The sequence below is a fragment of the Tyto alba genome, unplaced genomic scaffold (assembly GCF_018691265.1).
Source record: "Tyto alba isolate M040663 unplaced genomic scaffold, T.alba_DEE_v4.0 Super-Scaffold_2, whole genome shotgun sequence".
Lineage (NCBI taxonomy): Eukaryota > Metazoa > Chordata > Aves > Strigiformes > Tytonidae > Tyto > Tyto alba.
In genome coordinates this window covers 62,684,390-62,698,950 of record NW_024881282.1, presented here as the reverse complement: position 1 = coordinate 62,698,950, position 14,561 = coordinate 62,684,390, and the positions used below count along the sequence as shown (strand labels likewise).

Sequence of the window (14,561 nt, the reverse complement as noted above, 5' to 3'; positions counted from 1 at the left end):
AGGTGTGTGCCATATTTGTCTGACACCTAAATGATGCTTCTCAGACTACTTCCAGCCACCTTATTTACCTGGTCTATCCTATATAAGATTCAGTTTCCAAATTAAATCTTAATCTTAACTAAACAGTCACCGGTTTTATGTGTTTTTCTTACTTGCTCTTTAATCCACTGCTGTCTACAAGCTCTTGCTTTCTAGGAGAGACAGGGCTCTGACAAGCTATATATTCAGGACCTGTCACAACAAGCCCTAACCACGGGAGCATAGTGAAATGTGTATAAAGACAGACACACAAAAACCCCCTCCAGATACACACACAGAAGCAGACACATTCTAACCTGGTAATCATGCTATTATGTGACTAAATCACTTCAGACATTTTCTTTCTTTTTATCCCAAAATTCTTTCCCGTTAAAGAAGAAACTAGGAATTACAAGGTCTAACAATGGGAACTAAAAAGAGGACAAAAAGGAAGAGTTGAGAAAAAGTTAGCTAATTTTTTTTTCTCACCCACTTGTGATTTCGCCACCTATCACACTGCCTATGAACAAAGAGCTTTCACGTAGGAAGTGACATAATTTCTCATCTAACTATGGATAAACAACACTATCTACTCCTACTTTTTTTTTTCCATTTTATTGAATTACCTACATACATTAACTGTGTTCCATTTTACTTTACTAGTACCTCTACACAAGTCCCCTCAGTGACTGTGTACTGAAAAAGTCTTTCCATAAATTAACCCTTTCTTTTATCTCTGGATGATCATGTTTGTTTATTAGTGTATTACCACTTCTTGCTCCATGTCATTTTTTGTAAGTTGCTTCTATAGCTAGATATTATAAATACGTAACCAAGAAGCTGTATCCTCATCAGCCTATAGCAAGTTTTTGCTGTGGTCTGTTTGGTTATTTTCTGAACCGAGTCCCAGATGCAGTCAAATACTTGGACAAAGACGTAAAGGCCAGTAGGCCTTATCTGTACCTGATGTCACTATGGCTGGGATGTAAAGACTACCTTGAAGAAACCCCATAAAATAAAACCTCACTGCAGATACAGTTATGAACAGCTAAACATCACTGGTGAAATGTAATAGTTTTCATTGTTAGCGTATGCTAGTAACAATTATTTTTATATTGTTTCCATGCTGTTTGCTTTGAAAAAGATTTTATTTTTTTTTAAATCAGAATCACTAAGCTACATCTTAAAGCACACCCAGTATAATTAGTGAACCGGGCTAGCTAGGTATATACATTAATATACATATATACACCTTGTTTCAGTAAATGAAGAAAGGTTTTAATGGAATACAAAGTTTCTGCAGAAGTAATGGTATAGACACAGCATAGACTATTTACTGCTACTATCATCAACTCTTACCGGTTTAGGAACAGTGCATCATCTAAGGCCAAGTACTAATTTATTTGAATTATGATATTATCTTCCCACTCTAAGTCATTTGTAGATGTATACAAAGTTCCAACATCTTTTCAACATAGATAATATAATTTTACCTAAAATCTTGGATCAAAGCTTACATATTTGGTCTGGAGTAGAGAAAACATTTTATTACAGAGATAAGGCATACTTCCTCCCTGTCATCTCTCTCAGTGTAGGGACAGAGATGATTTTACAAACCTATTTCAACCATTTGTTAAGCTAAAGCAAATGCTTTAGTAGAAGTACTACCATTGACTTCAGTGAAGACAAAATGTATGTTCGTAAAGGAGTACATACTTAAATACTCTTGTAAACCAGTTGAGACGCCCTGGCCCTGAACCTAGACACAGCTTCTTTAAAGCATCTGAATAGCTTGATTTAAACAGAACAAAAGCAGTTACTTACACATTTGCATACATGTGCCAAGATCTGCAGTGCTGAGTCACAGCTTAAGAGACATCCAGTGTCACTTACCTCCAGAAATGAAGCTCAAATCCTTCACACTTATCCTTGCATTTTAAGCAGGGGGCACCAAATCCTTGCTCATGGCCTAAGCCCATCTGTGTACAGAACAAGATAACTACAGTCAGCTTCAAGAAATACACAGCACGAATGACCTTACTGCTGCCTTTATCATCTGCAATCCACGACTAAAGCGAAAGATTAAGCATTTGACTACAGTGACATCAGAACAGTATTTTGGGGTCCACCCACCTTTCTACTGTTCCTAAGTGACAGTGTTTACACAAGCCTGTTCATAAGACTGAGCTAGCAGGCAGAAAGTTAGCCTTAGCCAAAGGCAAGTATTTTTCTGGTGGCTTTTCTCCCCAGCCCAGCTTGCTCTGAAAGCTTCACACAAGGGAAGAAGATTCTTTGCAACCCTTCCTTAGGTCTGTGGCTGTGAAACCACAGCGAGCAAGGCTATAAAGACCTAAAGTAAAAGGACATTTAACCCAGCTGTCAGGACAAAGTGATTTGCAGTATACAACTTGGTAAAATATAGAAGATCAAGAAATAAACAGATCCCACACTTACATGCTCTAACCTGGGCATCTGATAGATGTTTTCTTTATTCCTAAATGCCTAGTCGCATATTCCCAAGTATATTTGAGACTGCTCTTATAGTGATTGAGAGCAGAACACACCCTTTGCTGGACTTACAGCAGCTTACTTTCCGAGAAGGAATTAAAACAGTACAGTTAGAAAAAGCAGTGATTATAAATGATACGCTAAGGGTTTCACTAAAAAGATTAAAAGGACAGACAACCAATTCATAATGCAGAGGAAATATGAAAGAATATAAAAAAACCCAGCACAGAGTAAAGGCTAGGTATTCACACAATATCAACTAAAGAGCAAATTTAACTGAGTCACAGCCACTGGAAGTTTGAGGTGAATAAGGGAGACCAAGCACCATAACATAAGCATTCATATAACACAGCAAATTTGAAATGCTTCACTCCAGATCTCTAAACCTTTGGGGAACGTTGCTCTTAAATCAGACAGATGAAGGACCATGGAACTGCGGCCACAGTTGGCTGTGCAGGCTCATGCCCAAGATGCAGAGGGGAACCCATCCCCGCATTACCACCCACTGCTCCAGCAGCACGAGGAGCAGTCCCAGTTAGCTGTGCGTAGAGGCAGTGGGAGCCATGGTCATCAGGAGGGAGACAGCTCACCTGTAGGTTGTTTTTTACCATGAATGGTAAGTGAGCTAGAGCTGACAAGTTCTGGTACTAATCTTAGCTCTGGAAACAATAATACAATGCCAGGTTTAATTAGCTGCAGCAATACAGTTTTATTATTAACAAGTTTGCAATTTACTGAGAAGTCATATTACTGTTGTACATGCAAGGACATAAACAGTTCAACTTTCAACTTGTTTCTGTCCAAAATGAAGGAACACATTATTCACAATCTACTTGCTGAACACAGAACACACAAGGTGTAGGGGAGATGAAGTTTTCAGCTATTTTATAATTTGAAGGATCACTGCCTCCACAGTCATTAGACATCCCTGAGGAAATTACAGTTTCCCTGCAGATTATGGTCTATTTAGAGAGAAGAGATACTTTGGCTGCTATTAAACTGCTGCTTACAACTGCACAGATGGACATGGAAGTATTTCTTCCTTTCTTATCTGCAAGAAGAAATACAAGCCTGTTGTGATCTTGGTGACATCTTTATCAGCCTAACGACTCAAGTTCACATGCTATAGGCACTACCCTGAAGCCAGACTAATAGACACCTAAATAACTTCAAAGATTAAGCTTTCTTTCATCAACTAGATTTTTGTTTATGTTTAATATATAAATCTAATGGGTTAATAAAAGTTAACCTCCACTGAAGACAGGTGTTTACAAGGGTCTTCTCATTTGGAATCCAGAGCCCCACCATACACACACCGCACATCAGAAACCAACTGAGGACTCTTGTCAAATCACACATGAAGAGAACAAAATGTTGTCCAGGATGTTCTCTAAAGAGAAAGAGGAAGCTAATGCAATACAAAACAATTGTGCTTTTTTTTTTTTTTTTTTCCAGGACAGGTTGGTTTCTGTTTGTGTTCCCCCCCCCCCCCCCCCCCCCCCGTGTTGGTTTTTAAAGTCATCCTCCCTAAAAAGCTGTTACAACTGAAAATGTGCTTGCACTGCCCTAAATGAACAAAAACCACCACCACCAAAAAAAAAGCAAAGCCAACATTAACACATTCTCACTGCTACTTCAGCTACAAACTGGTATTACTTCACATGCCTGGACTCTCCCCTCCTTTAAAAAGAGGGGAAGAGGAAGAAAGAGGAATAACTATAGTTTTATCAGTGTTGCAGTTAGAAGGTTTAGAAACCTAGAATCACTTGTGTATAGAGCACTATTGTACAGTACACAGAGAAACTGCCTTAACATTTCACTAGTTCCTGAAACAGAATCTCAAATGCAAGTATGAAAATGGTTCTTGCAATTTTTTAATATAATTTCCAAGCCTCCTAACATTTAAGCGTTTAAGCTAAAATTACCTTTCCAGAAGCAAATTAAGAGGAGGAAGTATATGCTGTCTAAATGCCCCACCCAAAACATACTCCCTCTCCAGACTAAACAGACAACAACCAGTCAGCCTACTCCCATCTTCACAACTAGTGGTCTCAGCACAGAGTGCTTCAGAAATACAGGATTCCACATGCCCTCCCCAGTAATAATGAGTATAACATTACGTAAATGCTTATGCAGCTTGAGACAAATAAACTGAATTAGCTTATAGGATAGACTTGGTTTTCAAATGTATTTCTCAGTTCGCTGTGAAACAGGAGGAAGAGAATGACATTTCTATACACAAAGTCTGGTCATTATGGTGACCATAGGTTTAGCTCGAAACTAAAGGGCACAGGGAGAACTAAATGAGACATGATTTCAGGTGCCTTTGTTCTAACAGAGAAACTGTGTGGCTGGTTGCCAAACATAAAGATATAAAATAACAATAGCACACAGTGCTTTTGAGTTTGACTATCTAAAAGTCAGTGAACATTGAATATTTCTCCATAGTCCTGTAACACCTCCTTCCGTGGTAAGGAAGCAGCTGCCTCAGAAGTGACTCCAGCAGCTGATTCTGCTCTAATTTGGGCAATTCAGAGAGCCTAAAGCTTCAGTGTGCTCCTTCACTGCTGCTGCCTACATCTATTCCCCATGCCTTCGGAAGGACATGGCCAGCCCGTGCTGGAGCAACGAGATGCAGAGCAGGCTGAGCACACACTGGAGCGGGAATGTATGCCTGAGAACAGGAGGGAATCCATCTTCCCCATAAATGGAGTTATGGGAGAAATGGCACAGATAGGTCAGCTGAAATACTGCCAGAAGAAGGTTCCTGCCTGTCTATTCCCATTAATTTTCGTTTTACAGCAAAAGCTATCCAAAACCATCTGGTATTACTAACATACCCAATACAGATTTAAATAGTCTGAGTACAGAAGATGATATAAATATTATTGAGATCTACTGCATGCTGCTTTCAATATTAAATAGTCCTCAAGGGCAAAGAATTTTAAATGGTTACAGCTAAGTTAAAATTAGTGAAAGACTGCCCTGTTTCCATTCAGACTGGAATCCGGTGTCAAAAGTTGGCTGTCTTTACATGAAGGAACCATGCATAGAAGCCGTCATCTTAAAAACCCAAATGGTCCCATTCAAGTGTCTAATACTTTGTTCACATGTGTAAGAGAAACACAGCAGTTGTTATAAAATAGTTTAAGCCTGGCTTATCAGAAGAGTTTATTATTAAGTTTACTGAACATGACCAAGGAGAGAAGCCCCAAAAAATCCTATTTTCCCCTCCTACTAATTTAAACCTGACAGTAAATGCTGAAGTCCTGCTTCAGTGCAATTTTAAAATAATAATTTCAGAATTTTTATTCCTGTAAATACAGGAGATTTCAGAGACCATCAGACAAGACAAGACATCTCCCCACATGGGATGGTATGAAAAAAATAAACCAAGGATGCAAATAGATTCTGAATGTAGAGATAGATGGCCAATATGAATGCAACTGTATTTTGTCAGCTATTGTTTCTCTTATGTGGTAAAATATGGATAAATTTGTTCCTATGTCGAACAAACTGTGCCACAGCTCACAGTACTGGTAAAAAAAAAAAGTAGTTAATAGTTAAAAAAGTACAATGTCACAGAACTGAAGATTATTATTGACAGTTACAGGAAAAACAAAGATAAGCCCTAAGGAACCTTAGATGAATTAAAACATAAGTCAGAGCAGAAGTTTTTAAAGCTTGCCTGTACTTGCTTTTAATAAGCATAGATTATTTTCAGTTGAAAGGGCTCTCTGTAGGTCACTCAATTGCCCACAAAGAGCTAGTACAACAAAATCCTATTTGCCCAGGGCGTTGTCCAGATACAGATTCAACAGCCCGTTACAACATTGGACCACACATAGGAAAGCAAACCTGCATGTTTAGTTAGAATTTCTCACATTGCAACTTCTGCCCACTCTCTCTCAATATTATCACTGTACAGTGACTAGAATCCAATTCTGTCTTTTCTATTCCCTTCCACTAAGCAGCAGGGCACAAACAATAGAGTATCCTGACAGAGTTCCTCTGGAAGCCTTTAATTATTTTAATAGATATCATTTAACAGTCATCACACCCAGCACAAATATAGCCCTCAAAAGCTGGTTGCTCTGACCATCCTGCCCCTTTACAAAGGAGGCCCTGGGGTGCAGCGATAAGAAAACAAAAGAGTAAACAAAATGCAGAATCCACACTTCTAGGTCTCCCTTGCACAAGATTTCTCTTACCTCCTCAGTTTCACCAAAAGACCACAGCTAAGTCAGGTTTTGGCTGATTTTCCTTCCTCCCTGTTGAGGACGCTCCTGTACCACCAGACAGGTGAGCTGTATTAACCTTTCACATTGACACAGACAGTGAGACAATACCAGAGTACTTAGCCTCTGCAGAAGATCAGAGGCCCTTCTTCCACTGTTTGAGACCTCTCCAGAATTTGAAAGGATGTGGCCATACAGTGAGAAAGTTGTCATTAGTGGACTGTGACAATTAAGAGTGAGCCCCAGAATAGACTTAAAACCTCCTCACGGTCCTTTTTGCAGATCTTTCTCCTGTGCCCTTGAGTGCTCGAAGGGCAGAAGCGAGGAGATCCATGCTAAAACTATTCTTGAATTTACTATAAAATCCCAAGAATTTTCTGGCTTGAAGATTACCTGACTATTGATCCATTTGGATGTTTGAGGGGCCACATCAAGTAATACTGTTTCCCATTTCCAATGTAAGCTTAAGAAAAACACCTGTGTATCACCACAGAACAGATTACTAGCATATCCTAATGTACTTTAGGAACTTCTAAAGAAGTAAATGTAAAGCCAAGTATACAAAAAAAAAAGACTACGAAAACAAGACACATTAGAAATCTCATGTGCTGTGCATGCTTTATAGCCGAGACCTGATCTTGTATCACTGTCTTCTGTACCAGCAGAAGTTTTCTCTAGTAGGGAAACACAACAAATTGGAAATTAAAATAGGTTACAGCACTTAAAACTTTAAAAACAGAAGAGCTATGTTATTTCTTATTATTCCAGAATGAAAAAAAGCCTCAAAAGACATGTTTATATCTGGACAATGCTCTTATAAGACTTCTACAGACACTGTGCAAGAAGAGAGAAAAAGAAAAAATCTGTAGTAAAAAGCAGTATCCCATGAACCACTCCGTTATTATTTAATATATCTATTAAGATTGATGGCAAGTCTGTCCTAGCTTTTTTTAAATATGCATTTCAATTTAGGGAAAAGTTGACTGGAATTAAGATGTAGAAGCTTGGGTAAGGAAATCCATTTGCACAAAAAGAAGGATGCCAAAAAGTGGTTGCATCCAAGAAAAATATTTGAAAGATGATCCGGGCAGGACAGTCAGAAGAATAAATCAAGGAGCTGCAGCAGTCTATGATAGTACACAAGTACTAAGAATTTATTTTATTGTGATGTCTTCAACTAAATATCAAACAGTTCAGAACATAAATATTTAAGAAACTGCTACACAGTTTACTGCCAAAAGACTAATAGCTATTAAACATCTCAGCTGGATAGAAAACAAGTGGTGTTTATTCACAAAGTCCAGTATTATGCTAGCTAAGTTTGAATGCAGCTGACATGCACTATAACACCGTCTGTAAACCTCCAACAGAGCACTATCCATCACCCAATGCTGCAGAGTTATTTTCACAGAACTTGGAATATTTTGATTTAACATCAGTGCTCCTGCCCAGTTGCATCTGCTAATATTAGGTTTTCAGAAGCAGACCTGGAAATCAACGCACTCAATTAGGATCTTTAGTCATGCAGGAAAGTGCATGCTTTTTTTCAGCCAGCGCTTTTAGAAGCTGCAGCTAGACAACCTCAGACTGAAAACGGGGAACAAAGGAAGGCTTAGGCAGACTTTAACTAACAAGACGACTAGAAACACACATACAGCAGTACCAGAGTACAGTTACATCTGGCATAATCTGGAAGTGTTATGACAGAAGCTGCCTTACTCCCTCAACACTTGACCTACTCATTTGACCAAGTCTAAGACTCTGGATAACGGGTGTGACAAGCTTACAAGCTTTATTTGAACATCCCTAGTCTTCCTGCTGGTCTCCAGCACCCAAAAGAACCTCATCAATTCTGCATGTTAGCACAAATTATGTGTTATGGTTTTGTGTTGTTTTTTTTTGTTTTGTTTTGTTTTTTTTTTTTTTTTCATATACACCCTATAGAAAGCATATACACACCCAACCCCCATATATATCTATATATTAGTTATATATATATATAAATCAAACATGCATATCTATCTAAAATAGATCGTAAAGTGTAAAGATATATACTGTGCTGTATTTAAAAATTGTATCTACCCCATCACACCTGTAAACTATATTTGCAAGGGAAACCATTAATTTGCAAGACATGTTCAGTATACTTTCTTGAGGCAAGAGAAATGTGTTTTTAAGCAAGCTTTACCAATGAAAGTTCATTCACAATTGCTACTCACCATTATTATTATTATTTTTACTTTGAGGAAAGGAAAAACATTTTTTTCCAGTTACACTTGTAGAAACAAATCTTTTTGCCTTTAATGACAGAATACTGTCACTTAAAGTTAATTTTCCATCTCACTGTTTAATACTTCGCTTATAATTACACCATATCAAAGGAAGTTTCACCTGGTCTTAGAAGTCATGCAGTCCTGCATTCATAGAGTTTCTTGGCTTGCTATTCAGGCCTTTTATGATATTTTATGGTCAAACACCTGTGGAGTACTTTTCCCACAGAAAGAAAAATTTAAAAAAAAAGTTTAATTTAGCCTTGCCATCTTTGTCAAGTTGATATCCAGGCATATCGGACAAAAAGTAACTAGGGGTGTGCATTCAGCCAGGTGCTCCAGAAAACAATTCACATAATTTTATTTTTTTTTTAGAGTTCGAGGGGTAAAAAAAAAAAAAAATATCCCACCACAACATATGCAGGAAGCAGTTGCTCAGTTTCCTTATTAACAAAATTGAAGTAGTTTCATTTCCACACTTTTCATACTTCTCGCAGGTTCAACTCACTCATGAATAAAACTGCATTTCCTTGATCTTACCACACATGAGGAACAGCAAAAAAACTCTATCTTGGGTTTCCATGGTAGTAACACCAAAACAAACAGTGACCTCAACAGGAAGCGTAACCCAGCAGATATTACTAAATCATGCTTTGCAAAACACAAAAAAGTTGACTTTGCTCCTATACATACTTGATTCACCATTCATTTATCAAAGAGCATTACAGCTGTTGACTTAACAATGACTAAAGCACTCTGTGTTTGGCTTTCCACGGAACAAACCAAGTCTCATGCCACAGAAAAAGAACCATGCAGACATTCCACGCTGGAGAAATTGCATCTCCTCCCCAAACTCCTCTGCCCCTTCTCCATCGTAATCAAAGTTCCTTCTGTAAAGCAAGTATTATACTGTGAAAGCTTATGCAGAACAGTCTCACTGCCAGATTCTTATTTTCTCTAGTGAAGCATGAGACCATGCTGCCAGCAGGACTGTGACCTACTGATTCATTTTACCAAGTTCACAGAGGTGACAGACAGGGCAGGAATCCAGACTAGCAGAACTTTATTCTAAAAGAGTCTTCAACAAAAAGCATTCAATCTTTATTTTCCCCATACCCTCAAAGCAAGGTTTGAGAACACAGTGTATATTGTATTTGGGAGAAATAGCAGTCTGTTTGTTGTACAAGTACTTTTCAAGCTGGAGCTACTGTTTTTAGGCTTCAACTCTGTTGTACAATCTCGTTTTATATACAAAGCTATCTTCACGATCCTCAAGTGCAAGAGCAAATCCAATTCCTCCCGAGAAAAAAGAAAACCGTACAGTGAGCCTTAGACTCCCCATCCCCTTTAAAGGGAAATTATAACAGACTGTAAGGTATCACTTAGTATTCACATAGTAGCTAAACAGACTGTCTTGGAACTGTATTTCCCCACACTATTCACTGCCTAGACATTTGCCAGTCATTCTATGTCTCTAAGAAGCACGGTGACCTGACTACAAACCAGTTATACATGTATCTGTAATAACATCTGTTCTGCATATATTCTCAGTGCTGAAAATTCATTCTGAAATTTGCATTTCCTGCAGACTGAGGCTGTCCAGAACCCAGGGATTCAGACTAAAACAGACATCCGGCTACACAGTAGACTTGCTTCCTCCAGTCACTTGCGAAGACAGCAATATGAGTTTTATAGCACACAAACAAACTAACTAGAAGTTAAATGAAAAGTCTGAGCTGAAGTAATGGTGTCCTTAGATTTCTCACAGCCAAACAGTTAAGCAGGGTATGTTAACACAGGACTGCTGCTTTTCTCTCACAAGACAGTAAATATATAAGCTAGTCACTGCTAAAAGGATAGGTTAGAAACTGTGGGACAGTAGTTCTGCTGAAGGATGAGTAGATTGTTTGAGCCTTAGTTGTCTTGTACTGGAGAGGAAACAACTCCTGTCAGATGAACTGTGCTATAACTGTTAAATGTGGAGAAAAAACCCAAACCTGTTATCAACAGTGAAAATAGACTTTCCTGAGACAGTTCAGAAGCGTGTTTTCTCTTCATACAAAACCAGACAATGGTATGAATGTACTATTCACATACATATACATGTTTTCCTCCAGTACAGCACCAGTTCCTTGAAAGCCAACAGCAGCTCTCCAAAGAGACAATGCAGAAGCTCACAACTGAAGAAAGGACTCAAGGACTACTGATATTTGGAGAAATCTTAGACAGTTCATCTCAAGTTTTCTAGAAACAGAAAACATCCCATTATACTACCCTGTGCAGTTATACATTAGCAGCTGTGGGCAGGGAAATAAATCTTCCTGGAGTATCAGCTGAATGTCTGAGCTTCCACGCCACATGATGCTCCACTGGGCATTCATTTCCCTATGCTCTGATGAATGCCAGGGTTACAGAACATGGAACTTCGAAACTCAGACTTTGAGTTCAGAAGAGCAAGGGAATGGCAACTTACCTGGGGGACAACATGGCAATTCCTGTTTTCTTATGCCTAGTGTTGTTGGAACTTCCCACCCAACAGGGAGGTTAGCTATTCATTAGTCCCTAACATTTACCTTCATTTGCCAGGCAGTAAATAGATACAAGTCACTACCAAATAAAAAGTTAACATAAGGTAGCAAGCAGATTTTGTACAAGAACTCAAGTTATTTCAGCTCAGGGTACGAGACAAAGACAGGGGTGAAGCCCACAACATGTGTTGAAGTAACCCATTACTGCTGATGGACTAAAAATCTGTCATGGACCTCTCCACCTCAAGACAAGTTTCTCTGAAAGGCCAAGTAGTTTACTGATTTTGATAAACTTGACTGGAAACTTTCCAGAACATTCTTCCACTTTTCAAGAAAGAGGGAAGTTGGCAAAAAAAGAATGAAGTAAAAGATAAGGAGGCAAACAGGTTGAGAATAGGAATTAAAGGATGGAGATTGAAGACATGCAGCTATTGCAGGGTTGAGGCGAACTATTATTCTTTCATTCCAATGTACAAAATCTGAAAAAGTTTTGATTAAGAAAACATCAGTAGTCAAAAAAGAAGGGAATTACTTAGTACCAAACACACTGGTACATAGCAAAGCTTCCCAGTTTTCCCTGCACTGACTTGTCACAGATCCTTGACTGTTCTCTCCGGAAACGAGCTTCACCCAAGACAAAGGAGGTGATAAGGAAATGTGAACAAGGGAGGGAAGAGAGGAAGAACAGACACAGTTTTCCAAACATACGTATAGTAGAAACAGAGAAAACATGAAGTTCTTCACATCATAAACACCTCTCAGCAGTATTAATACTAAAGCTGAACAGAATAGAAAATATAAGTTACTTTCTACAAACAGAGCTTTTCTGGTTTCTTTTGTGGCAGTAGCTTCCACGTCTGTCTAAGCACATCCAGAAAAGTCTTGAAGAATTTTTGAAGTTGATGAAGAAGAAAAGATGACCAAAGAAGAATATGACAAAAATAGTCAAATAAACTTACAATGCACACAACTAACCATTACAGTGCAATTTAAAGCAGATGTTCAGCAACTACAAGGTCACTCAAACAAAGAGTCCACTTTGCGTGGAGAATTTTATCACTATTTCACAGCACATGTTTACTTTCTCTTTAGATGGAGAAATTCTGAATACGAATGCTCCATCTTCCACAAATATGCATCTCTCCCCTCCTGAAGTTTAAAAAGCTTTCAGTGAACAAGCTCTGTAACACAATCAAATTTAAGTTTTAAGTTGTGCTTAGAAAATACAAGCAAATCTACTCAGTAAGCTTGTTTTCATTACATACAGATGGCCTAATATTGGCTGGGGGATATGTAGTTCCCAAAACCAGGACCCTCATCCAGGTTACATTATCACAACATAACATCACTACGAGAAAGCTGTAACTCAAGGCAAACCCGCTTCACGAGGATTCAGCCTCAACTTAGCAGGTAGCCTTCTACACTGCACAGCTACTTCTGTATCAGTTTCTAGCCCGCAACCTGGAAAAGCATGCGGATACACAAAAGTGCATACGCATACCTCAAAACACTTAAATATAACAATTCAGGAACACAAACCATACATGTCCATACAACACGCATTTCAAAAGACTAGTTTTCATATCTGAGTGAGGGTTCTGTACACTTTTAACCCACGTTCATAATCAAAGTTCCACCTGCCTTTATCAAATAGCATTGTAACAGATACTATAAGGAAGTTCTTACTAAAAGAAGTCATCGCTTAAGTGCTGCATTTGATTTGCAAGAGCACTAAAACCAGAGATTTAAAGGTGTGTTCCACACAAAGTGAGTTTTACATATGAAGTTTTAAACAGGGAGTTTTGGAAACAGATTTAGTGCAATTGGTTACCTCCCACTTTCTGTTACTTATCCTTCACTTATTGACAGTTTGACTCCAAACTAACTAGCCAATATGCCTTTAACAACCCACAAACCAACCCAAGTTTCTGTCTCAGGAGGATAATCCACACAAATGCTGAGAACACATTATTTGCAATGAGCGAGTCTCACCAAAGGTCTGAAATTAATCTTCAGCATATCCACAAACAGCATTTGGGCTGCACGAATTTATGTTTCGCACGCACCTGCACATTATACCTGAACACAACTATCAGATCTCGGGGACGTTTTTTTTTTGGAGGGGATGCGTGTTTTCATTTGCATGACAGGGCAGGGGTACCCACTCGGCTACCTGGGGAACAAACTGCAGAGTCTTAATTAGCGCCGGGAGCAGAGGAGGAGTTTTTGGTTCCGCTCGCCGGCGAGACAGCTGTAGGTTATTCCGCAGGCAGCTCCCCCCCCCCCCCAGCTCCCCAAACCTTTGAGACGGGGCTCGGGAGGAGCAGGGGAGGGGCGCACCGCTCCGCCGGCCCCAGCAGAGCCCCCGGGGTGTGTGTGTGGGGGGGACACACGCCGACCGGCGCAGATAACCGGCGGGCAGCCCCCACCTTACCTTTTTCACTTTGCTCTCCAGGTCCATGCTGCCGCCGGGCCGGGCCGGGGTGGGATGGGATGGAGGCGGTTCCTGGCCGTCGACGCCGGGGGCGAGGTGACACCCGCCGCCGCCGCCGCCGCCGCGCTCAAACTTCCGCTGCCCTGCGGCAGTGGCTGCAGCCGAACAAAGGCAGGGCGGCAGCCAATCCCCGCCCGGCCGCCCGCCGCCCGCCAGCCAATCACCCGCCGCCGCCGCCTGCCCCGCCCCGCCCCGCCCCGCCCTGCCCGGTGCCGGTGCCGGTGCCGGCGGAGCTGGGCCTGGCGGGGGCCCGCCCGCCTTCCCGCCCGCCCTCGCGGCTCTGGAGTCATCCCTGGCGGGGTGGGAAGGTCACGGGGAAGGCGTTTGATGGCGCAGCATTTTAGCTTCCAGTACAGACGCCCTGGAAACGCGGTGATTCCCAAAGGAGGGAAAAAAAAAAAAAAAAACAAACTATATATATACGTATACATAGGACTTAAGTGATTTATTGACAGAAGTAGGAGGGGGAGGCGAGAGCGGGCGAGTCCTTGCTTCGCTGAGACAC

At 40.3% G+C, this 14,561-nt stretch overlaps 1 protein-coding gene across 1 annotated transcript in view; it reads right to left on the bottom strand.

The window, feature by feature from the left end:
* Positions 1-14,147, bottom strand: part of TES (testin LIM domain protein) — a 28,478-nt gene extending 14,331 nt beyond the window's left edge. The window contains exons 1-2 of the mRNA XM_032998787.2: positions 13,997-14,147; positions 1,912-1,997 (exon numbers count right to left, since the gene is read on the bottom strand). Coding sequence (XP_032854678.2) covers positions 1,912-1,997; positions 13,997-14,023 — 113 coding nt within the window. The 5' untranslated portion in view covers positions 14,024-14,147. The remainder of the gene's footprint in view (positions 1-1,911; positions 1,998-13,996) is intronic.
* Between the last annotated feature and the right edge of the window lie 414 nt (positions 14,148-14,561).